The sequence below is a fragment of the Parasteatoda tepidariorum genome, chromosome 5 (genome assembly GCF_982258835.1).
Source record: "Parasteatoda tepidariorum strain Cologne lab strain chromosome 5, Ptep-v5.0, whole genome shotgun sequence".
NCBI classification, from domain to species: Eukaryota; Metazoa; Arthropoda; class Arachnida; order Araneae; family Theridiidae; genus Parasteatoda; species Parasteatoda tepidariorum.
In genome coordinates this window covers 31,403,717-31,429,508 of record NC_141759.1, presented here as the reverse complement: position 1 = coordinate 31,429,508, position 25,792 = coordinate 31,403,717, and the positions used below count along the sequence as shown (strand labels likewise).

General features: G+C 29.7%; 2 protein-coding genes across 2 annotated transcripts; both read left to right on the top strand.

Annotated features, from left to right (window-relative positions):
- The first annotated feature begins 1,457 nt into the window (after positions 1-1,457).
- LOC147808900 (uncharacterized) lies at positions 1,458-2,555 on the top strand. Its single transcript, XM_087162726.1, has one exon. It carries the CDS (start codon positions 1,458-1,460, stop codon positions 2,553-2,555), a length of 1,098 nt encoding a protein of 365 aa, XP_087018852.1.
- Positions 2,556-2,582: 27 nt separating this feature from the next.
- On the top strand, positions 2,583-4,205 carry LOC147808899 (uncharacterized). Its single transcript, XM_087162725.1, has one exon. It carries the CDS (start codon positions 2,583-2,585, stop codon positions 4,203-4,205), a length of 1,623 nt encoding a protein of 540 aa, XP_087018851.1.
- The last annotated feature ends 21,587 nt before the right edge of the window (positions 4,206-25,792 follow it).

Sequence of the window (25,792 nt, the reverse complement as noted above, 5' to 3'; positions counted from 1 at the left end):
ATGAATATAACGAAGAAATAGTTTTTACTACTGTTAAATTAAAAAACAAAATAAAATCGTTGCAATCGGATAGCGTAATTGAAAATAAATATAATAATGTGCAAGAAAACCCAGCGAATCGTAGCGGAAATATAAGCGCTAAATTGCCTAAATTAAAAATTCAAACTTATTATGGCGATCCATCAGAGTATTTGAATTTCTGGAATCAATATGAAAATTCAATTGACAAAAATCCTTCTCTCACAGATGTAGAAAAATTTTCATATTTATTTAGTTGTCTTGGTGGTGGGTGAGGCACTTTCTTGCATTAAAGGTTTTGCGATAACAGAAAACAACTATAAACCAGCTCTTAAATTAATTCAAGATACATTCGGTCAAAAAGATGTTTTAATTAACGCCCATATGTCTAAACTGTTGAATATGACCCCTTTAAAAATTTCGTCTAGTTTACAGGAATTAAAGAATCTTTATTTTAAATGTCAAACTCAAATTCGTTCTCTTGAAAGTTTAGGTGTAAAATCGGAAACGTATAGTGTAATGCTTAGCGCAATTATTTTGAAACTATTTCCCAGTGATCTTATTTTAGAATTTAGTAAAGAGCAAATTTCAAGTACTAATCATGATCTAAATGAATTAATGAGTTTTTTGCATAACGCTATTATCGCCAGAGAGAGGGCTTTTCACTTGCAGCAGTCTGCGGTTTCCCCCCCTTCGCCTCGCCTGGCGTCGAATTTCCATTCAAAACAAATTTCTCGTAAATATAACGGAGGCTCTTGGAATCGGAATAAATTTATATCCTCTGCGAATGAATTGCTGACTAATGCAGCTTCAAATGGTTGTATATTTTGTAATCAAAATCATTTGAGTTCTTTATGTGAGAATTTGAAAGCTCAAAATAAAAGAGAGAAATTATTACGCGAAAGAAGATGCTTATTATGTTGTAATGTTAATTGTTTTGTTAAATATTGTAAAGGCCCCGCTTGTTCTTTTTGTAATGGTAGGCATGCACGTGCAATATGTTTTAAACTAGAAAACTCTAAAAAGGATAAGGATGAGTCGAAGAAAAACCAAAATGAAGAGAAAAAATTAAATGAAATTGTATCCACTTCTTCGAATCATATGGGGAATAAAAATGGAGGGATTTTGTTGCAATGTGTAAAGGTAGAAATTGTTGGCACTAATTCTTCGGATTTAATATTTTCGTTGTTTGATAATGGCTCTGAACGGACTTTTGTTAAAAAATGTGTTTCCGAAAGGTTAGGATTAAAGGTTGTAGGGTTTGAAAAATTGAAAATTTATAGTTTTGGCTCCAAGAATCTAAGTTGCAGGTTTGTCGCAAAGTGGAGGTTAAGTTGCGAAATATTTTCGAAGGTAACGAAGTCGTGATTGAGGCATTGGAGATAGATGAAATTTCGAGAGCGCCAATTCATGTTCCTGATCAAAGGGTTTGCGCTGAGATGAAGGCCAGGAGACTTAAGTTGACATTTAATACTAATGAGCTGTCCAATGATTGTAGGATCTCATTGTTAGTTGGATCAGATTATTATTGGGATTTGACTAAGAGATTTCAAAGGTTAAATTCATCATTAGTTGCTCTTGAAACAGTTTTTGGATGGTCCCTTCAAGGTAGATGTGAAGGTTCAATTGAGTCCGCATCGGTTAATTTCGTTTTTAGTGAGAATGATTCAATCTCTTCGGAGCTTAGACGATTTTGGGAATTGGAAAGTTTGGGAATTAGAGGTGACGAAATAGAGACTTCAGGTAGCAAAGAACAAGATCTTTTGAGGGAATTCAATGATTCGATTCAGTTTGTTGACAATAGATATTGTGTTAAGTTGCCTTGGATAGAAGGGATGCAAGAAAAGTTGGCGAGCAATAGGGAGGTGGCATTAAAACGTTTTAATAGTTTGGTCAAGAGGTTTAAGAGAGATCCATCTTTGTATAAGGAGTATCGGGAGGTTGTAGACGGTTATCTTAAAGAGGGAATAGTTGAATTGTCAGATGATTTAATTGATGAATCTACGTTTTATTTGCCCCACCATGCTGTCATTCGCGAAGATAAAACAAGTAGTCGCCTCAGAATAGTGTTTGATGGTACAGCTCATGCAGAGGGAGAATACTCACTCAATGATTGTCTTCATACTGGAATGAACTTATATCCTAACTTGTTCGAGCTTTTGTTGCAATTTAGACAAAATGCTATAGCATATACAGCTGATGTTAAACAGGCATATTTACAAATTTTGATAGACTCAGATGATCGACGATTTACCAAATTTTTCTGGATTGAAGACCTCAATTCAGACAAGCCTTGTGTACTAAACTTCACTAGAGTGCTATTTGGACTTAAACCAAGTCCTTACCTGCTTGCAGCAACTCTTAAGCACCATTTTGAAAGGTGCCAAAATTTATTCCCAGAAACTTGTGAAGTGTTAAGAAATTCGTTCTGGGTCGATGATCTCGTTGGAGGAACTGATAATTTAGAAACTGCTCATAGAATCAGCACCGAGAGTGTAGAGATAATGAAGAAAGCTGGAATGGTGCTTAGAAAATGACAAACTAACTCGATACCACTCCGTGAGATGTACAAAAGATCTGGCATAGAAACTGATGACTCAAATGGCATAAGGGGAAATGGTGTACCAAGTAAAGTTCTAGGACTGGCTTGGAATCCTGATGAAGATATAATCTTTTTTGACGTCAGCAAGTTGAAAGACATTGCTGTCAATGGTAGCAGTACCAAGCGATTTGTATTACACCTTCTGGGTCGCATCTTCGATCCCATTGGCTACGTTGGTCCTTTCATTATAAAACTGAAAATTCTTATCCAAGAATTGTGGGCTGCTAATATTGACTGGGATATTGAACTTCCACCTTTACTGGACTACAAGTGGCAGTTGTGGTGCAGTGAAATCGAACATTTGAACGAGATATTCATTCCTAGACATTATTTTTCAGGATTAACTTTATGTGATTTTATTTCATTTGATATTCATTCTTTTTCAGATGCTTCCATGAATGCCTATGGCTGTGTGATCTATTTAAGAGGAATTACTCGAGAAAATCGAGTGATTACTAGCTTTGTATGTTCCAAGAGTAGGGTTTCTCCTATTAAGTCTATCACATTACCACGTTTAGAATTGTTAGGATGTTTATTGTCCGCTAGGTTAGTTAAACAAGTTAGTAAATGTTTAAAATTTGAAACTACTCATCACTATTGGACAGACTCAACCATATGCATGTATTGGATTAAGGGAGAGTCCAATAACTACAAAACCTTTGTTAAAAATAGAGTCAATGAAATTCAAAATTTAACTGAACAAACACAATGGTCTCATTGTCCTGGAAAAGAAAATCCTGCAGATATCCTTTCAAGGGGTATTTCTGCTTCGGACTTAGTCAAAAATTCGTTGTGGTGGTATGGACCACCTTGGTTGAGTCAACCTAGTGAGTTTTGGCCTTGTAAAATTGAAAATGAGAAACCCATTGGAGATTTAGAAGTTAGAAAAGAATGTGAAATAATCTCCCAATGTAAATGTACAGTGTTTGATTCAGAATTTGTGTTAGATTTAAATAAATATAGTAACTTAGATAGAGTGTTAAAAATTACAGTACTGGTTAAAAGATTCGTCAACAAGCTCAAAAAATTACCAGTTGAATTGGGATTTTACACTGCAACTGAGCTCTCAGAAGCTGAGATGGACTGGATAAGGTATGAGCAAAGTCTTGTCTACTCTTCTGAATTGGAATGCATTAAAAATGGTAAACAGGTATCTAAAAAGTCGTCTCTTTATTATTTCGCCCCATTTTTAGATAAAAATAATGTTTTGCGAGTAAGGGGAAGGTTAGAAGAAAGTGAATTTTCAGATAGCGAGATTCATCCAATTCTTTTACCTAAAAAGTCAAAATTTACTGAATTACTAATTTCTAGAGAACATAAAAAAGTTTGTCACGGTGGGGTGTCGGCTACCCTCGCAAAAATTCGCAGTGCATTTTGGATTCCGAAGGGTAGACAAATAGTGAAAAAGGTTTTAAAAACTTGTCTCATTTGTAAAAGGTACTCTTTGAAACCTGCAGAACAAATTACTGCACAATTACCAAAGACTAGAGTTCTTGAAAACCCCCCTTTTACTTTACTGGAATTGATTTTACTGGTCCAGTCACTGTTCGTTCAGGTAAAGATATTAATCAAAAATCTTATATAACATTGTTTACATGTGCTGTTACAAGGGCTATTCATATTGAATTAGTCACGGATATGACAACAAAAAACTTTATTTTGTCTTTAAGGCCCTTTCTACGCTGAGAGACAAGTCAAATTGAAGGAGCCATGGGTGGGAGAATGGGAGGAATAGGCGTGGACATTAGTGGACATAGGGGGTGGAGATATACTGAGCGACCATGGAAGTCCGGGTTACATTTTTTGGCAAAACTCAATATTTAAAGGGTGCGCCAAAAATAGATCACGCAACTATACTTATTACTTTTTTACTATTTTTGGTGTATAAAACGGAGGTAGTGTCCTTGTTACTCCTCTTATTTATTTAATTATTTTTCCACCATTCATCATTCCAAATATTGGTAATATCAAATAAAATTTAAAATAATGTATGACTCTGTTTTTTATTCTTTCATATTAGGAATGCTTTAAAACATTTACTCTGCTCTAGAAAAAGATTTATATTATAAATATTAATAGTCTAACTAACAATAATTTTGTATAAATTGTTTTGGGTCTTTCAATCTTCTTTCTGCGTATCCCCAACAGTAAATAAATATTACAGCCTCGATATCATTTTGAATTATCTTTCACGCACGTAACTATGTAATATAGCGTGTATATAGTCATTACATCTCCGAATATTTCAGACCATATTTTACTTAAGAATTAAAGTGCGCAAGGGTTTTACCAAACCGGGCACAACTAACTTGATCCTAAAGGTATATTCAAAGGTTTATTCTATATTTCTGATGTTATTGAAAAATGTGAGAACTTATTTTTCATGATTCACGACGAATAAATCTTAATGTCTTTTTCTACATTCTCTTGGAGTTTCAAATAGATTTTAACTTGCAGTTTCAATAGATCTAAAAGAATACAACTGAAAAATTAAATTATAAACTTTCAAAAATTTAATGCATTTTAATAGATACAAATGTTTTATTTAAAAAAAAAAGTAAGTAACTTTAAAATAACAAAGTAGTCATTTAAGGATTAAAAGAAAATACAACATAATGTGAAATTAATATTTTTACAATGTCTAAACAAAATAATAATTCATAAAATCCAAGTTTAAATAAAATATAAAAGAGAAATAGCATAATTTCTTAAATGTGTGCTCCGTATATATTATAAAACAATGTGTAATAACAATACTATAGACTAGTTTTTTACATGTTATCAGTTAAAAACCGTTATACTAGATTTTTTTTTTTTTGTTAAAGCTATCTTTATCGTTTGAATTAGTGCTGCAATTCTAAGACAAGAATTTTGTTTTAAAATTTTTTAAACAGAACTAACGTTTACCATTAAATTACAATTGACAAAAATCAAAGAACAAGCATTTTATCAGAGACCTCTACAATTTTTAACAATCACAGGTGGTACTTTAGTAAATGAATAAAAGGTAGCATATACTTTCAAATGTAAACATTAATATGTTTACGAGCAAAACAAAAAACAAGTAAAATAAAAAAAAATCTATATATCTAACTGGTTCGAGAGATCCTGGCTAACAAATTTATATACTTACTCTAGTTTTTGAATTGGATTCTTCAAAAATACTTATAACAACGAGTTAGAGGATGATGTTTCGACATGAGAGTTATCTTAATTTATTATCTGCTGGGTCTTAAAAAATAGTAGTGAAAAATATATTTTAATATATCATTTCAAAATTAAGTACAATTAATTTCCTTTAACTTTAAATTAATAATTTTATAAACTTTTCTGCATTCAGGTATAGATACTTTAATTTTGTAGATGAAAATAGATGAAAAAAAGCAAACAAAACTGTTAAGCGATTCGAGCTTTTTATAACACATTACTTCGTTTCATTAGGAAAAAGCAGAACATTTATGTACTAAGACGAGTACACTATTGCGGTAGTCAACCTTAAAACCGAAAATTTAAAATTTTCTTTCAATTTAATTTTTTAAATTTTATTTTTATAACAAAAATTTTAACGCATCCCATAATTCGCGACACAGAAGAAGTAAGAACCACTGAGCCTACGTAGTTTTCAAATAAAACAAAATTCCTTGTACAAATTAAAGAATTTTTCATGAGTTGGATTAAAAAGTGTTTGATTTAAGTATTTCACAAAGCAAAAGAATAAGTAAAGCAGTTTATACAAATTAAAATATATCATAAAAGCTAGATGAGAAACATTTAAGTAATTTTCTCTAACGAAATCATGCTTTATTAATACCCAAGTACAGATCTCGGCAGTTTTCAGTTTATCTCTTTTTATTAGATACAATATTATCATTTTGATAATAATGTATTTTAAACAAACTCTACGTATTCCATGCATACTTTTCCAAATAAAAATGTTTAGCGGGTAGTAAAAGGGTATCCTCTTTTCTTTATTATTTTATTCTCAGACTATTTACAATGACGCGGAAGTAACACTCCCTCCCCCTCCTAGTTCAGGCCGACCCCCAAACCCTGACCCCTAAGAATTGTTTCCAAACAAGTGCCAAGAAGGCTTTTGGAAACCAGCCTCAATCAGAACCATGAGCTAGTAGGGAATAAAAATAATTATTTTAATGATTATCCATAGTAATTTTTTTGTAATTTTTTAATGCTTTTATAATTTATAATATTATTTTTATAAAATTAGTTTATTTTATTATTAATATTTTATTATTTTCAGTTTATTTTACATTATTATTTTTTTAAATTATTATTTTTATTTTCGCATCAATGCTTTAGCATGAAAAGCATACTTATTAAAATTAATTTTTAATATTTTTTTCTTCAAATTTTGTAAAAAAATTTAAAAATTAAAATCCAACTTAATTCACTTTATAATCCAATTATATGACATACATAAAGAAATTCCATGATTAATGCAATTACTCTCACCTAATAAACACTAAAACTAGTAGACATTTACAATAAAGCAAGCCAATCTGCTCTTGATATTTAATTACAATCCATTTAATTACAAAAATGTATAAGATGTAGAAAAGTGATGAAAGAGTTGAAAACTAACGAAGATATTTTTCTAATTTACATGTTTATTATGCCATAGTGTTTTAACTAATAAAATCCAATAAATGCGTTAAAGAGTATTTGAAATCAAAATCTCGGATAATATCTAAGTGAAGTTCTTAAATCAAGTCATTGTCCCTTTTCATCTGTAGTTATATTATTTAATCAAGATGACAGATTGGGTCACTGAAGTATTCCTAATTCGATAACATCCTAACGAAATTAAATACTTAATATCCCCTCAAATAATAGTATACTATCCCCTCATTGAGGGGATAGTATACTATTATTTGAGGGGATATTAAGTATTTAATTTCGTGAGGATGTTAAAAATAACAGGCAATTGCGAGGATTGGAGAACGAAGCGAGTATGAAGCAAAGCCTTCTAGTAATTCATATTATCACAATGTATCCTTTTAGATTGATTTTCATTTGTGATCTAGAAAATATGAGATGTAACCGCAATCTGGAAAATAAAGTTCCAATAATTCAGATATGAAAGCTCTCGGGCATGTAGGTCCCTTAAATATTGTATAATATATTGCTCGATATATGTTAATATATAATACATTGCTCGGTATGTGTTAATATATAATATATTGCTCGATATGTGATAATATCCTATATATAGACTATCAGCAGTGTTTATTCCCGATGACAACAGCCAACAATACATTTAAAATTTAGTGCAAAAGAAATTAAACTATAAAAACTGGGGTATTAGTGAAAAAAGTGAATTAGAACAATATCACGAGTAATTGAGTAGTTTGAGAGCGACTGCAAGCAGAAGGATGTACTCCCAATTTTCTAAAAATACATTGTAGAATCTGTGAAGAAGCTAACTATTTTCAATGGTTGTTTAATTTGTTTTGCTTCGAAGAGTGAAAAGCATTAATTATATTATGTTTAACTTTTCACTCTTAAAAATAAATCACTTAAAGGTATTTTATCGAATTTAGTTTTTAAAGTTTTTGAATAATATAATTAAGACAGGGGATCTGGGTAAATACCTTAACCATGATAACATGATAATACTTATATATATATATATATATATATATATATATATATATATATATATATATATATATATATATATATATATATATATATATATATATATATATATATATATATATATATATATATATATATATATATATATATATATATATATATATATATATATATATATATATATATATATAATATATATATATATATATATATATATATATATATATATATATATATATATATATATATATATATATATATATATATATATATATATATATATATATATATATATATATATATATATATATATATATATATATATATATATATATATATATATATATATATATATATAAGTTCAAAATGAAGAATAAAACAAAGAAAAAAAATAATAAACAACAGTTTATACATATATCGTGTGCACAAGGGATGCCGTGAGTACTTTATTCTTTAGACGTAACTCAGAAACGCATTTTTCTTAAAAACAAATACATAAGTAATTGAATCAGAAAAATTCCCAGAATGATAAAAGGGGCCGGGATAGCCTGGTTAATAGGGCACTGAGCTCATGTCCAAAAGGTCGTGTGTTCGACCCCAACCGGCCGAACACTCCCTGTGTTGACAAGGTGACTGATGCACGTTAAATCTGCCGATTCGTAAAGTCCTTCAGGAGTTTCCTTGTCTTTTGGATTGGTTCAAATTACAAGGCTATGGAGTTGAACATTAGTAGTCGTAAATTTAAAATTGGGTAAACTGTTCAACGATGGTTATAAAAAATAATTATAAAAGATCAGTGGTAACTCAGGATAAAAAGCTCGCCTCCCAAATGAGAACCAATTTCGAATCTCAGTGATGGCTGGTCGATATGAATTTTGCACCCTGCGACTCCCCAACCGCAGTACTGTTTTAAAATATATCCAGTGGTGGACGGACTCTGGGTTAGAGTCTCCTTTCAGTTGAGCTAACCATAAGAAGTTTTAGTGGTTTTTCTCCCTATGTACCGCAAGCGTGTGTTAGTACCATCAAAACACTTTTCACGGAGGCTAGTTTCTCTCAATGCTTGATCCAAGAGTTCTTATGTATTCTGGGTTGGGTTCAAAATTACAAGGCTTTTAAATTGAACAATGATAGTTGTAGACTGAGAACTAGGTCGGCTTTTCAACACCGGTTATAAAATTAAGTAAAATAATTATAAATAGAGCTGCGGAGACCCAGGGGATAAGGCATACCCTTTCTAATTTGGAGACCCAGGTTCGAACCCAGAGGTGACTGGTTGATAAGAATTCTGGTCCCAGCTCGCACCAACCACAGTACTGATACATAATATTCTCAGTGGTCGACGGCTCAGGGTTAGAATTCCATATTCAGTTGAGCGAATTGCGGGAAATTTTTGTGGTTTTCTTCGCCATGTAATGTGAATGCCGGTTACTAGTTCAATGAAGCTACGAAGGTTAGTTTGTTCCAATGCTGGATTCAGGAGTATATAATCCAGGTGTTCCATTCAATTCGGTTGTATTGTTATAGATTAATCAGTTTCGAAATGATAAGAGACTAAAGTTATAACTAATTAAAATAAGTGTCTAACATTAATTTTATAAAAAAATTGCTGTATAATTTCTGATTAAAAGACGTATTTATAAACTAATTTAATCTAGCATGATAAACTTAATATTAGTCGATTCTTCACTACTTGTGAAAATATTGAATGTCTGTTATATAAATTGAAGACAAATCGTTGCGGGTAGTAAATGGCATATAAATATTTTCTGCGTGCTCATTTAAAATTTCTTCAAATTTATAATCTTTATAGTAAGAAATGCACTCAGAATATTTAAAAATATGAATATGTAATCAAAATATTTGGCAATCCTTAGTAGTTTAAAGTTATTGTATGAAAAAAGGATTTACCAGAAATTAAATGCTTATTAGAAAACTAAGCAGCGGTATTAGTTTATCGACATTTCATTAGATATAATTACATTTTTTATATATACAGATATACGACATATACGACAGATATAATTTCATTTTTTATGGAAGATTCCGATAAAACAAATACATTGAAATGTTTATATATATATATATATATATATATATATATATATATATATATATATATATATATATATATATATATATATATATATATATATATATATATATATATATATATATATATATAGGTCGTCAGAATAATCGAAACAATCCAATACCAACGTATTTTTTCATATTTCTCAAGGAATACTTAGAAAATTATTTTAGAGCTTTTGAAGTGTTAAAGTCATGCGTTTTTTCCTATGTATTACTGAAGTTTAAAGCATTTAGAGATTTGAGGGACCGGTAGAAAATTAAGAACCAAAAATAATGTTTCTGAATACCTTATTCGAAAACAATAAGCGAAAAGCTTGTGAATCATGTCAATAACGTTGATTATCATATGAAATAACAATCGTATACATACTAATATAATTGAACTTGTGTTATAAAACAATTTGATTTTTTTATATATTTTAAAAGTTGTTTAGCATTCAGTTATTATGCATCAGAAAGTCTTATTTTAGTTTTATTATACATAAAAGCTAAGCAAGCGAGGCATCTTAGTTCATAGTAATCCACCATCTCATTCATCATAGTAGGCTTTGCTTTGAAAAATCGTCTTCTCCCCTATATCAGTCCCTGCTAGTACAACTACACATTTGAATAGCCAGAAAAAACCGGTTTTATGCATATACCCCATAGTAACAGGAAGAGATGGATACAGTTTCTTGTTTTTCTTATATTCATTATTTAGCTTATTTACTTTCTTTTTTTTTCAGTTTTCGTTTCTTACTGTTTACGCTGTTTCGAAAATATAAAGTAAACGCGCGACGGAGGCGAGATGCGAATACATGGAGGGGGGGGGGGGGGGATAAGGATTGTATACAGCTGAAAATTGTATTTGTATAAATTATTTATTTTCGAAATCTTATCAAAAATGATTTATTATATTTTGCTATTTTCTTTAAAAAAACTGGCAACTGTCAGGAAAAAAATTAAGATCATAAGGAATAAAATAAGATTTCACTATTTGTGATTACAAAATATTCATCAACATTTATTTTTTTCGGATAAAAAAACTGTCCCGTATCTTTATTATAACTGTCCGAAAATATATTGATATTTATGGATTAAAAATAAAAAATGATTTTCTTACCGGTTTCCAATATTTCCATTTTTTTTCCCTCCCTTCTTTTACTTCTTCTTTTTTTTTTTTAGTAATTGTCGTTGAACAGCCAACCCAATTTCCAGTTTATGACTACCAACTCCGCAGCCTTGTATTTTTGAACACAATCCAGAAGACAAAGTAACTCTTCAATCAAGTATTGGGAGAAAATTTGCCTTCGTGGAGAACGTTTTGAGAGAACTAACACGTCTTTGCGTTAGGTGGACATGAAAACCACGAAAACCTACCACGGATAGTCTGACGGATCCATGATTCGTCTGACACTGAGGATATTTTTTGTTAGCATTGCGCTCGGTGTGAGCCGTGGGCGGATTTCGTATGACTAACTATCACTTGGATTCGAAATCACCTCATTTGGAGGAGAGCACTCTATCCCCTGAGCAACCACGACTCTTCCATTTTGATATGTATGTTACCGGCAAAGTTTGAAAGTCAACATTCTGTGGAATGTCAAGGCGTTGTTATACCTAAACTAGCCAGTGCCTGAAAGGACTCTTATTTCTCACATTTTCTAAGCATTCAATGTAATGAAATATGTGCAAAGTATAAAATATGCCTATGATTCGTTTCGAATGTAATGAAATGTAATTCAAACGTCTTTGAAGCTTACCATATCAGAGCAAGTAGATTAATTTTAATTTCTTCATTTGTATATGAAAATTTTGTTTCCCTTTATATGGCATGGATTCTACAAGGCATAAATTTTGTTTTATCCAACTTTCATTTTCTCTACGCATCTTGAATACATTTATTTAATGGCAGTATTTAATAAATGTTATTTTTTATTATTTTTTTCTCTCTCTCATTATTTTTTGCGTATAACATTTTAATTATTGAGGAATGCGCGTGATTTACATAGTAGCCTTATCGTGATCTTTTTTCTTACTTTGCCTAAATATCATTTGTCATTCTATAGAATGCCTAGCTATTACATATAGTGTCTAGGGAAAATATGTAATAATTCTCATATTTCATGCTTGGAGAAAAAAAAAAAAACCTGACATTCCATGCAATGTCATGGAATGCCGGTGTCTTATACTTTACCCCGGTAACAAATGTATTATTTATTGAATGTATTATTTATTATTTATAAGAAAATTTATTATTTATTGAAGGGGTAAATCATGTGTTATTTTCTGAATATAAATTCATGTATCTAGTTTCAAAACTTAAATTTAAAATTATTAAATAATGTAATTTCCCATTCCATCGAAATTGGATTATTCCATTCAATTTCCCATAAGAAAATGTATATTTTTTCTAAATTTTTTTTTTTTTTGCGAGTTTGCCGTTTTGCTATTAAAATTGCGAATAATAAAAAAAATTAATAACAGTACATATTTTTACTTTTCAGAAGAAAATATTGTTTACTATTTGTTGAAATAAAAAAAAAGTTGTATTTTGATAATAACCTGAAAGTTGCAAAAATCGCACAATCAATTTATTCCAAATAAAGCTTCACATAACTTTCCCTCTGAATTCCTGTTTTTAATGTATGGGCAAATGTATATTTTGCAAACTCGATTTAAATAAAATTTATTGAGAGTAAAACAGAAAATTTCACAGTTAATGTTTTTAATTTGTAAAATTTTTTACCGATAACTCAAAAATAATTTATTAAAAACTTTTGCAAATTTTCCGATTTGTAGATTTCTATAATTTAATGAAAGAAATACAGAATCATTCATTCAGGGGAAGGGGGTTGATTATGAGACGGACGCACTGCCTAGTTCGGTATCGAAGCTCGGTGAGGGGTTACTAACTGCTGACTAAATAATAATAATAATAAAGTATAGTGTCTTTCTATTTGTATAATACCAGATTTCAATGCATACCCATAATATTAATTCTTATCTTTCATTTCTGAACTTTAAGAATCGAAGGAAACATCAAAGACGTAAAGCGTTTTCCAAAATAAAATTCGCAAAACATTAAGAAATTTCTACAAGTAAGGAAAATTACTTATTCCACCAGTAAGGAGAGGTTAAATTTTGGCTACTTTCTTTCGAATGAACCGCCATTCCTTAAACCAATCAATTACCAGTTCTTTCCGAGGGGACTAAGGGGTTGCTTTTTTTTCTCTTCGCATAATTAGGTAAATAGACGCCTTCGTTGTAGATGGCAGCACAATAACTCAAATAGCTTAGATTTAAAGTTCAAATTTCGGCGCAATTTTTCTTCGTCCAATTTCAAAATATTTCTAGTTTTTTTTTTTTAAATGAAAGATAAGAATATAATCTTAATTTACACGGATTAAGAATTCGATGAGAGAAAAACTACTATCGATAAAAATTGTTTGAAGTTGGATTGAGTTTTCTGAATTTAAAAAATAGTAAAAAAAAATTTTTTTTTAATTTCCTCCACATTAATTAAGATATTTTTATTTTCTTTCGTTTTCAAAAAACAGAATGTTATTATCTTGAAAATTGACGATTTTATGTAAGGCTGAACTGTCCATAGAATAACATGGGGGTTGCTTTTCTCCCGATCGAGCGAGCGAACGGCCTTAAGACGATTTTTGGCGAGAAGGGGAAATTGTAAGGTCATCATTTCGGATAACGCTAAGAGTTTTAAAAATGCAGAAAACATTTTGAAAAGTTTTTCTAAAATTTTGGATGATTCAGAGTTAAACAATTTTGTGGCTTTGCATGAAATAACATGGCAATTTATCCCCCCTCATGCTCCTTGGTGGGGAGGATTTTATGAAAGACTCATGAAGAGTATTAAAGAACCTTTAAGAAAAATTCTCGGTAAATCTTTTCTTAGCTTTGAAGAAATGACGACCATTCTAGCAGAAATTGAATTTGTATTGAACAATCGACCACTTACTTATGTAAGCAATGAGTTAAATGAACCACTACCTCTCACACCATCCCAATTTTTATTTCCTGGACAGGAAATTCTTAGCTATCCAATTCATTTTACAGAAATTTTGAGCAATGAACCCTCGAATAAAGAAAATTTAACTAGACGTAAAATTTACCAAACTAGACTTGTACGTCAAATTTGGCTGAAATGGAAAGCTAATTATTTAATGCAATTAAGAAATGCACACAAATTCGTTAATCCCTTACCAGAAAAGGATATGAAGGTAGGGGACGTAGTATTGCTCGAAGGAATAACGAAATCTAAATTTTTGTGGCCTCTTGGCATTATTGAAAAAGTAATTATTGGCCGAGATGGTCATATTAGATCATGCATGATCAAAACATCTAAAGGTCAATATAAACGACCGATTCAGTTAATTTACCCCCTTGAAATAAATTAATACTAAAAGGTTTCATGTATCATTGCCTATATTATCCTTGTGTCATTATAATGTTTTTTCTTTCTTTATATTTTGTATTTGCATATGATTTAATATAATTTAATTTGTATTTGCATTTAATAGTTTGTAGTAATGTACTCTTAACAGAGTACAGGTGGGGTGTGTTAAGAATATTCGTATCCAGAAGCGCTCCAGCAGCGCCCCTATGTAACTGGGATTAATGTAGATTATTATGTCTTGAGTGTTTGTGTTAATATGTATGTGTTTGTGTTACGTCCCAATAAATGTTTCTAAAAGTAACAATTCGTTTGTCAATTCGAAAGTAATTAGTTTCGTAACAGAGCCAATCCATTTCATATTCCCCATGAGGAGTTTTTTATTAAAATCTACTGAGATTTTTTTTCCTTTCTAGATCGCAGAAATACAATAGCGATAGCTGTGTAAAACATAAGGTTTATTTTATAACCATCGTTGAACAGCAGACCCAATTTTATTGGTTTATGATCATACATGGCAACGTTACTTTTAAAAAGTAACGAGTAAAAGTACAAGTATTTTTAAAAAAAGTAATGAGTAAAAAGTTCTTATTTTAAAAAGCAACGAGTAAAGAGTACAAGCAATAGTACAAGTACTAAACAAAAAAAGTAACGATTCGAAAGTGCATTTCTAGGAAATCGAAGATTCAAAGTAACCTATAATTTTATTGAATATTATTCTTATGCTCTTTAATGTTTTTGCAAAATTGTTGTTATTTATTTAATTATTTTTAATTTTGAAAGTTGTGGACATTAATTTATTTTTAAATTCGGACGAATATTATAATATAATTTTATAATATAATCGTATAATATAATTTTAAAATCAAATATAATTTTAATATAAAATTTTTTTGGATTTGCACAAAAAAGAAATTTTAACTATTGATTTTAATTTTTAGTTTATTATTTTTATTTATTCAAATTACCATTGATTTAAAATTGTTTTACTCTATAGAAACGCGTTTTAAAAGCACAAACATAAACAAAGCAAACACGGGGTTTCATATAATATAATAATTGCATGTGCAAATCAAAAATAATTGCATGTGCAGTATAAGTTGAAAAGTCTACAATTTTATTTGTAACAATGGCTAATGCTGAAGTCATGCGAGAAAATCATTTTCCGAACATTTCTGCCTAACGGAATAATTAAAATTTGTAAACGAATTTTAGTATCAGCGGCTAAATTAATACCTTCGAGTTTTCAAGAGTTAAAATAGTAATTATAATAGTTTTCAATAGCACAAATAGTTCTGAAGTTCTTAGAGATTTGACTGGGCTTTGTTTGACAAGGTCGGGCATAAACATAATTTTAGTAAAAAATGTACTAGGTAAAAACGTATTTAGTAAAAAATGCATTAAGACAAAAATGTATTATTGGTGAGTTCAAACGAAAATTGAAAAACGTAATAACAAAATCCAACATTTTTTATTTAAAATGTATTAAATAAATGCATAAAACTCGAAAATGAATGAAAATGACTTGCTAATCAATATTTTTATTCATTTTGCAAAATAATTGCATTTCGAAAGTGGTGTCACTGAGTCTTCTGCGAGAATTTCTCAGAAGGTGCTTAGCCACGCTGAATAAGCGCTCCACGGGAGCACTAGAAGGTACTGCAGTATTATATATTTTTTTTTTTTTGCGATTGGATATCGATTCAAAATTGATATGCTTTCCGTTTCGACATTTGAGCTCATGTGTGCCATAAATTCTTCTGTCGCTGGTGATTGGCATGATGTTTTCTGCTTCAGAAAATTTAAATTCCCTGGGGGGGTTTTTTCTGTTACGTTATTAGTTATAGCAGGGTGTTCAGCTTGGACAATTCTTTCCAATTTTTTATGTTGCCTCCTCCCTAGCTTATTCTTCCGACCAATTAAATTTGATGCAAGGTACCAGACCTGCAGCAAACTATAAATCGTACTGCGATTTCACATCGCGAAACCTTTCGCAGTTTAAAAGAGCCGTCTTTTCCCTTTCAGGAGTGACAATTTTCAAAGGTCAAGGTATTTAAACACGAAGTTAGCAGTGAATACATATATATTGCACATTAATTTTATAAATTAAAAAAAACATAAGCATTTATTTTTAATTTAATCTTTTTTTTTTTTTAGAAAGCTTACCGAGTTTTAGAAAAAAGTAACGATTTCATTCGACATTTCCGTTACATATACTTGTACTTTTTCCCTAAAAAAGTAACGAAAGTACAAGTAAAAGTACTAAATTTAAAAAGTAATGAAGTACAAGTAAAAGTACGTACTTTTTACTTGTACCGGCGGTACAAGTAACGAAAGTAAAAGTACTGCCATATATGGTCAATTGTTCAGTCCTGTTGCAGCAATTGTTTCAGGGTAGATGTATTCTTCAGAATTTTCTACCAAAAAAAATCTTTTTCTCCTCTTCCTCTGCCAGCTAGTCCGGTCTTCCTCCTCTCTTCCTCACCTCTGTCCTGCCCCTCTTCACCGGTTTCCTCCCCTTACACAAAAATTGGCAGACCAAAACTGCTTAGTTTATTCACAGAGAGGCTATCTAAAACAGTCAGAAAGTTTGGGCAGAAATAGGCTGACTGATACTTATAAAAAGGAAAGAGAGTTGTAGCAACACTACAGTATCATGAACATTAAGGGGAAAATGGCCGCCCGTGCGGACGTCGAATTCGTTGTCCGCGGGGAATTTTTGACCGCCGAGGACGGGCGGTTTTTCGAGCCCTGGCTTTTATAGTTCCGTTCACATTGTTTCGCAATTGGAATTCGCTTCACTCACTTATTAAATGTCTTGCGTATTTTATCTTAGCTTTGCCTGTAAGTTAATACTCTTTTCAAAATGAAGCTCTAAAAAGTAGCAACATATACAACATGTAAAACCTTTGATTTATGAACATTTAATTTAATTGATATACATTAAGATTTTTTGAAGACAAAGTTAAAAATTTCCTCGTTTGAAGGCATATAGGTGTTTTTTTTATTCTTACATGATAATCTTTTTATTTCACCATAAACTCATATAATGAATATAAACCGAATTAAGAGATAAGAAGAAAAATGGGAAGAAAAATATAAGAAAAGAAAAAAAATTGACAGGCTGATTTTTAAAGGTAAAAGGCATTTATTACCAGCGGAAATTAGGAAGCATCATCCATATAAATTAAGCTGAATGTTTATTAATTTATTTATTTTTTTATCTTTATTTTTTTTTATTTATTTAGTTACATTTCTTTACTTGCTAGGGACCAGGGTTGCCTGGTTGGTAGGACGTTAGGCTCATGTTCGTGAGATTGCGTTCAAATTCCTCCGACCAAAGAATCCCAGTGCATTTAATGGTGACCTGTGCACTTTAAATCTGTCGAGGTCACAAAGTGCTCCAAGTTCCGATAAGAAATTAATATATCTCTGGGGGGGGGGGTACTGAATTAGAGATTGATCGTTCTCTGGTTCAGATCAAAATTACGATTTATGGCGGAATGAATGAAGCATCATTGGGTAAAAAAGGCTGAGAAGTGTGTGTGACTGACCATAGATGGCGCCACTGGAGAAAAAACGAGAAACGCAATTTTTGCCTTAAAAAAATTCGCTTGGTTTCCCTTAGCTGGCTGGCTAGCAAGTCAAATAAGTAACAAAAGCAATTTATTGGTACTCAGTTATATAAATACGGCTTATACGTCTTTGCCAAGTTAAAGAACAGATAGTAAAATTTAAAGAAGGAGAACATAAAGACACAATTCGGGTTGCGGCGGGATTCGAGCCCGCTATCTCTACTTTACAGAGCTAAACCGCTCGGCCAGGTAGGCCCCTGAATATTTAAATGTGTACGTAGCTTATACATATATGCACTTCCAAATTGATCCATACCAAATTTGCTGTAAATACGTTCGGCAACCTAATTGCCTGCTTTAAAACTACATTCGACCACCGGTTCTCAAGGAAGGAATTTACCATAAGATGATAAATATTATAGACCTGGAGGCTCAGGAGATAGAGTGCTCCAATGAGGTGTCCCTGGTTCGAATCATAAAGATGGTAACACAAGTTTAATGGTAAATCATCAAAGAGATGGAATTAGGTTAAACCTAATTAAAATTAGTTGCCATTTTGGTATTTTTACGCAAAGATTCGAAATTTCGAGGCGATACTTCTCTCAGAAGATATTATTTGATTTGAAAAAAGTTTTAATACATGTAATGTCCATGTGGACTGGCTACTTTTGCCAAATGTTAAATTTTGGTTTTAAAAATGAGGCAATCTTATTATTCGCGAACGAAAAATAATTATGCTGTCTTTTGGAAATTTGTACATTTAAGAGTTCATTCTTATGACAGCTCCCACGTTTGATATTATTGAACTTTGTTGCTATCGCGAATAAGAAATAAATACTTTTTCTTTGTTGTATGGATGGTGTTTTCTACACTAGGAAACGCTGCAAGCTCGGGACTGCCTAAATTTCCGGGTTACTGTTTCAGTTGTATTTTAAAGCCATTTGGCATCATTGTGTTTTGAGATGCTTGCAAACTTATTACTTATGTTTACAATGCTAACAATACTTGTGTTTACAATACTAAAAGTGTTAACACTAACGTAAGATGGTGCACAGCTTGCAACACGAACAAACAGTAATAAACAAATGGAAAGAGGCCAAATCAAGACTGCCAAAAAAGCGAGGTATTCAAAATCTAGCAACCATGTCACCTTTTTTAATAATAAATAACAAAATAACTAAAACAAATTTTCACTCCAAACTCCCCAGAATTACTTTATAACATTAATATCTTATGAAATAACGCAGATTTGAGCTCAGAAATTATCTAATTTATTTCTTTTATTGAAAATAAAATCATCCGTTTGAAAACATCGCCTATCAGAATAACATGTAGTAAGCAGCTGCAAACTTTTTAACCGGAACTAGAGTAGGTGCCGAGCTCGAGATTGTTATTGTTTACATTTCTATTGAAAACACCTTCCATAAGATGCTAGAACTAAAATGAAAACAAAATTTGAGCGTATCTTTTAATTGTTTGGTTCATTGTACCTGATATCGCTATTTCAACGCTAATCTGTTCACGAATCATAGTTTGTACAGCAAAAGATATAACTGTTCTTAGATGTTTACAAAATTCCTTTGGATAAGGAGTTTTTTTTTCACGCTGATTTTCGGGCCTTAGGAATGTGTGACGAATAAAAATTTTCATATCTTTGAAAATAGTGTTTTTCGTTAAGAAGTATAAACGAAAATATAGTCACAAAACTTCTGTTCACATAACTGAAGTTCGAAACTTTGAAAATGTGTTTCAATAAATTAACCAACATTTTTTTTTGTAGAAAATTAAAACTACTGGCTTAGTAAGACAAAAATGATACTGCGTGGTGTACGTTTGAAAAGCTTTATCATCAAATGTAAAGTATGTATACAATAAATAGCAGGGAAAGACCGTTAGTAGGTTGTTGGGCCCATGTCCAAGTGGTCGTGAGTTCGATCCCCGTCGACCGAAAAATCCCCATATACTAAATGGTGACTGATGCACATTAAATCTGTCGGGTCACGAAGTCCACCATATTCCCTGAACAAATCATACCTCAGCGGTATTGAATTGGAAATTAATCGTTCTCTGGTTCAGTTCAAAGTTAAGATCTATGGATGAATGAATGCATGCATGAATGGGCCCACCCTAGGAACGGACTGTGATGTTTGTGGCTGAAGTCGTATTCTTGGCCATAGATGGCGTTACTGAAAAACAAGAAACGCACCTTCTGCCTTAAATTCGCTTTGTTTTACCAATCAAGATAACGTTTCTTTTTTTTTTTTTCTCTTTTTTTTTCGTTTTGCGTCTCCTATCATGTGCATTATTTTACGTTATTTTTAACAAGGATTTTTTAATATTTGTATTAGAAGTGATATTACTCAAAACCGTGCATGTTTGACCGAATTACGAATTTTTAAAAAAATTATAGTTCTTTTCATCGCGACGTAATCCATAGTCATTCGACAGGTTTTTTTTTAACATTTTTGATTTTTTCCTAGCTTATATATATAAATATTAATTTGCATCCCTTAATGCATAAATTTTTTTTCAACTTTATTTTTAACAAATATTCTTTATATACGTATCAAAAGTGATATTACGCAACACCGTGAACGTTGTGACCGAATTACGAATTAAACAAAAATTATAGTTCTTTTCATCGTGACATAATTGATAGTAATTCGACAGTTTTTTTTTTTTTAACATTTTTGTTTCTTTCTTAGCTTAAATATTAATTTGCGTCCCTTAATGCGACAGGTTTTTCTAACGTTTTGTTTCTCCCTCGCTTAAGCATAATATAAGGCTCCTAAAGGGTTCGTTTTTTAATAAGTTTATGTTTCATTTTTGTAAGGATTCTAAGAATATAGTTGAAGAACACCAGTTACACTCCATATTGTGATATGATAACAAGTTATACATACACTTGATTCTTGATAACATTACATTTTATCGTATTTGCTAACTTATTTAATTACTTAATTAATCTTTTCGAATCAATAATTAACATTTTATTAATGGAATTTAATAACGATAACTAGGTTTTAATAACGATAACCGTGAAAAAATTTCTTTTGCTATTTTTACCACTGTTTTTTCCAAAAAAAGTTTTTCTCAGCATTTTTATGCGTGCATTTTCATATTTATATACTTACATTTTTGTCTTTATTCTTAATTTATGTTATTCCCTATATTTGTTAATTTATTCCCTGTATTTGATCATTTTTCATAAAGGATTTGAAAAAAAAAACTATTATGTTTCTAAACAACAAAATCAAGTGAAAAATTACACTTCATGAGGTCATAGAAAAGCAGATTTCAAATATTTAACTTAAATTTTTAATTTTAAATGTGCGTCTTTTTAATATAATTTCCTTCAATTTTTTTCGTCATTCACATTACATTACTAGATGGCGCCACTTCTTCATGATGTTAGTTTTCCTGCGACAAAGCCTATTTTGATTATTGTCATTAAATCATGATAGTTTTTAAATATCAAACAAGAAATATAATATAAATAATAATCAGGGCCGGATTAAGACCTCTTGAGGCCCTAAGCACGGAAAATATTTTGGTGCCCCCCTCTAATAATTAAAAATACATCTGCTATTAAGTCACGTGTTAATTCTAAATATAAAATTTTTTTAAAAGAAAATATTTATTCAAATAAAACAAATTAAAATATTATCAATTGAAAACTTTTCAATTAATATAAAAAAAACTTCTGTTTGTGCACATGTACCATGTGCAAAAAAGCAAACACTTTGAATGACTTATGATAGAAAGTTTGAACTTTTATATACTAAGACTCAAAATACTTTAGAAAAACAGACACATCTTTTTCTAAAAAAAAGCATAACTTTTTTTTAAATGGTTCGAATTCTTGACTCTCGAAACATATAGCCATACCACGAGAATTTTTTTAAACGAACTGAAAAATTTTAGCGCACAATAATAAAATTCATTTTCCTAAAAATAGTTCCTTGTCAAAAATAATTTTTAAGAAGTATTAATTATTTTATATTATTTTATTTAAGAGAATAGACGAAAGAACTTTAAATTGAAAATTTAACAAATGTCATTTTAAATGACAAAATACAAAATTTAATGTGTATTAAATCAGTCAAATACAGCTGAATTATTCAATTTTAAAAAAGTTATATATTTAACATTTAATTTCTCAAGAACTATTCGACAGATTTCGTTCAAATTTTGTATTTTACCATTTACATTTATGTTCTTTAAAATTATATAAAAATTTGTATATTTTTAAATTGAAAATTTTTCCGACTATTAATAATAAATAATTTAAAAAAAAAAACTATTTTTGTCGGGAAAATATTTTTAGGTAAATGAATTTTATTATTAGGTATAAAAATTTTTCAATTCGTTTCAAAAGTTCTCGAGACATTGCGAAATGCATGAAAACTGAAATTAAATAATGGAGCCCAAACTTTCAACCTAAAAAGAACTTTTGGGACCTTAATTTCCTTATTGCGAATATCATCCATATTTTGTGGGACAAATATCCAAATTTAATAACAACATACATATAGATATGTATATATATAGGTAGAGGAACGTTTGCCTGACTTAAAAAGATATCTTCTGCACCTTCTAATTAGCATATTTTAAGATTGGCCTTTAAACCATTTAGATTGAGATCTAGAACCTAAGTTAAAATGCGATCATTAAATGAAGAGTTATTCAGGTTTTTTACTTTTTTTATTTTACACACTGTATACAATACAACATACTTTTACAAATAATAATGCTTTTCATTATTTCTTTTTCCTTATTAAACCTAATATATTAATAATGATTGGAAGAGAAATGAGGGGAAAAAATTGTGATGAGTAAATTTATAAATGCAACAATTATCATAAATGATCCTATAAAATCTGGATTAAAAATCATAAATGAACTTATTTCATAATAACAACTCACTCTAGATTGCATCTGTGGAAAACAGAACTAATTACCTAATAAAATTATTACTATTTTGTTTAATATTTTGGACATTCTCTTAATTAGGTAACCTGTCAAAGGTACAGAAGAGTTTAGGAGCAATAAATAACTATCAATTAAATCTTAATTTGACTAGTAAAAAAATGACCTTTTAGAAAAAATGATAGAAATCACTTAAAACTACTCCATTAAACCTGTACATAAAATTCTCATAAGTGATAGCAGTAACTTTAGTCTGAAAAAGCTGTCTCAGTAAATAAACACTCTGCCCTCAATAAGTAAATAAATGCAAAAACAAAATACTTTAAATAACTGTAAATTCAATTATCAGATTTTCGTTTACAAATTTAGAACATTCGTGTTTTTATAATACAAAACAAAAACATAAATAGAGCAACAATGAATATAATATAAAAACTAAACTTAATTAATAATCAGTAGAACATAACAAACCATCATTTTTAATTTATTCACTTTTTTTTTTTTTGGTGTGTGTTAACGATATTTTTTATTCCTGTATGCATACGTGTACATAATACCACATAAGTTTTATAGAAAATAATTTTAGGTTTGGAAAAATACTATCCTTAGAAACAAAAACAGAAGTATTGTATGTAATTTTATTGAACCAACATTTATCTTAAACCAACCGAAATCTACTCTGCCTACTCAAATTTTATGTACTAAATATTTCACATATTCTTTACAACATTTAAAGACAAATTCATAAAATAAATCGAAATAAAATTTGTGTATAGTTACTTAAAATTTTTATTTAAAATCGAATAAATATTTAAATTATAACGTCATAGAATAAAATTTATTTCAATAAGATCAATTATTTAAAAAAATTTAATTACTTCTTAAAACTTATAATACGGCATCCCCTCCTAAGAAATATGTCACATTGTATTTTTAACAAAAATTTGAAATTTTTTTTTATTACTTTTGAGTATTATTATGTAATAGAATGCTTAAAATGTAAAAAAAATTATATAATTTTTAAAAATTGTAATTTTATTTTTTCATTTAGGTTTAATTAATTTTTTATAATTAAAATATTATAATGCTTTAGAAAAAATCAAACTCTTTACTTATATTTATTTAGACATAATCAATATTGATCGATAAATAATAATTATTGATAAAATTATTTGAGGGGTTTCGCTACTACCTGAAGCAATATAAGCTGTACACTATTACAGCATGCTTTCAAAAGCAAGAATAATGTTGATATAATGTTTATATTTAGAATAATGTTTGAGTACAATAAACTTTTTCTGTGCATTCACGTATAATTTTACCATTTTTTTTTTTCCCCTTTCAAGAAATTTTTTTTTTCTTCTTATATTTCCGTAAAAATATCATTATAATTTTTAGAGTCACAAACAAAAGTTTTATTTGTTCCTTATAATTTTTATATACAAGAAATGACTTTGTTAAAATAAGGAAAAACTGTCGATACTATAATTTCAATAGCCTATTGAAATATTAACTATTTTAAAGATTAAAATGATAAAATTTAATTACGAATTGCAAATAAACTTTTAAGTTTTTAAGAAAAGATGGTTAGTTATTTTACATACATTAAATGCTACATTATATGTTAAAATAACCAACTTTGAAATACCTTCTACTAGATCTTAGTTCACATTTTAATACAAAAAAAGAAGAAAAAGAACTTTTGAATTTAAAATTTCGGTACAGGCAAAGATGATAAAAGAAAAATTTTGAAAATAAATATTTTCGAAGTGGAGAAACATCAAAGTTAACCATTTTAACAAGGCTATTCATCAAACACCTGACTTTAGCTTTTCCTAAAAATAAATTAGTGATTTCGTTTGAACAAAATTAAAGTTATATTTCATTAATCTGCCTTTAAAAACCTGTTCAAAATTTAATAATTAAAATTATTTGCCCAATGAAATGGAAAATTCCTCAAGTATTGCTTATAAAAACATTTTCATTTTCAATAAACATTGGGAACAAGGAAGGGGAACCATTTTAAGTAGAATAAATGGTTACTTACGTCAACTCTAAAATTTCTGCAAGAGTCATGTTTGTCTTTATATGATCGTTGCCCGAAACTTTTCTCTTAAAATAGTCACAAAAATCAAATAGTAAAATAATCGATAAAGTTAAATAAAAAGTAAACAATGCGAAAAAGTAAAATATTCTAAACACGAACCAAGTTGAAACAAAATCCTGTAAACTAAGGTGTAAAGTGTTTACCAAAATGTTTAATTTGTGTGTATATACGGGGGTGTGTAAATACGGGAAATAGTTACTGATTGTAGCTTAAATAAAGTCATTGGTTGAAAATTATGTCAATCAAGAAACTTTTCTTTTCCTATACCTCCCACTTTCTTCAATCTTAAGTCATCATTTATTTGTATCTGTACCCCTCAAAAGGAAGACAATTTGAATTTTCTGAGATATGGCCCTTTCCTCTAAAAAAAAAAAAGGAAGGGGGAACGAGTCGACTATAGGATGCTTAAAGATATCTGAGATGAAAGGATGTTCTCTGTCTGTAGTAAATCAATT

Excerpts from the sequence above, each read along its gene's own strand:
- LOC147808900 (XM_087162726.1), top strand. The coding sequence starts at position 1,458 with ATGAAGGCCAGGAGACTTAAGTTGACATTTAATACTAATGAGCTGTCC.
- LOC147808899 (XM_087162725.1), top strand. The coding sequence starts at position 2,583 with ATGTACAAAAGATCTGGCATAGAAACTGATGACTCAAATGGCATAAGG.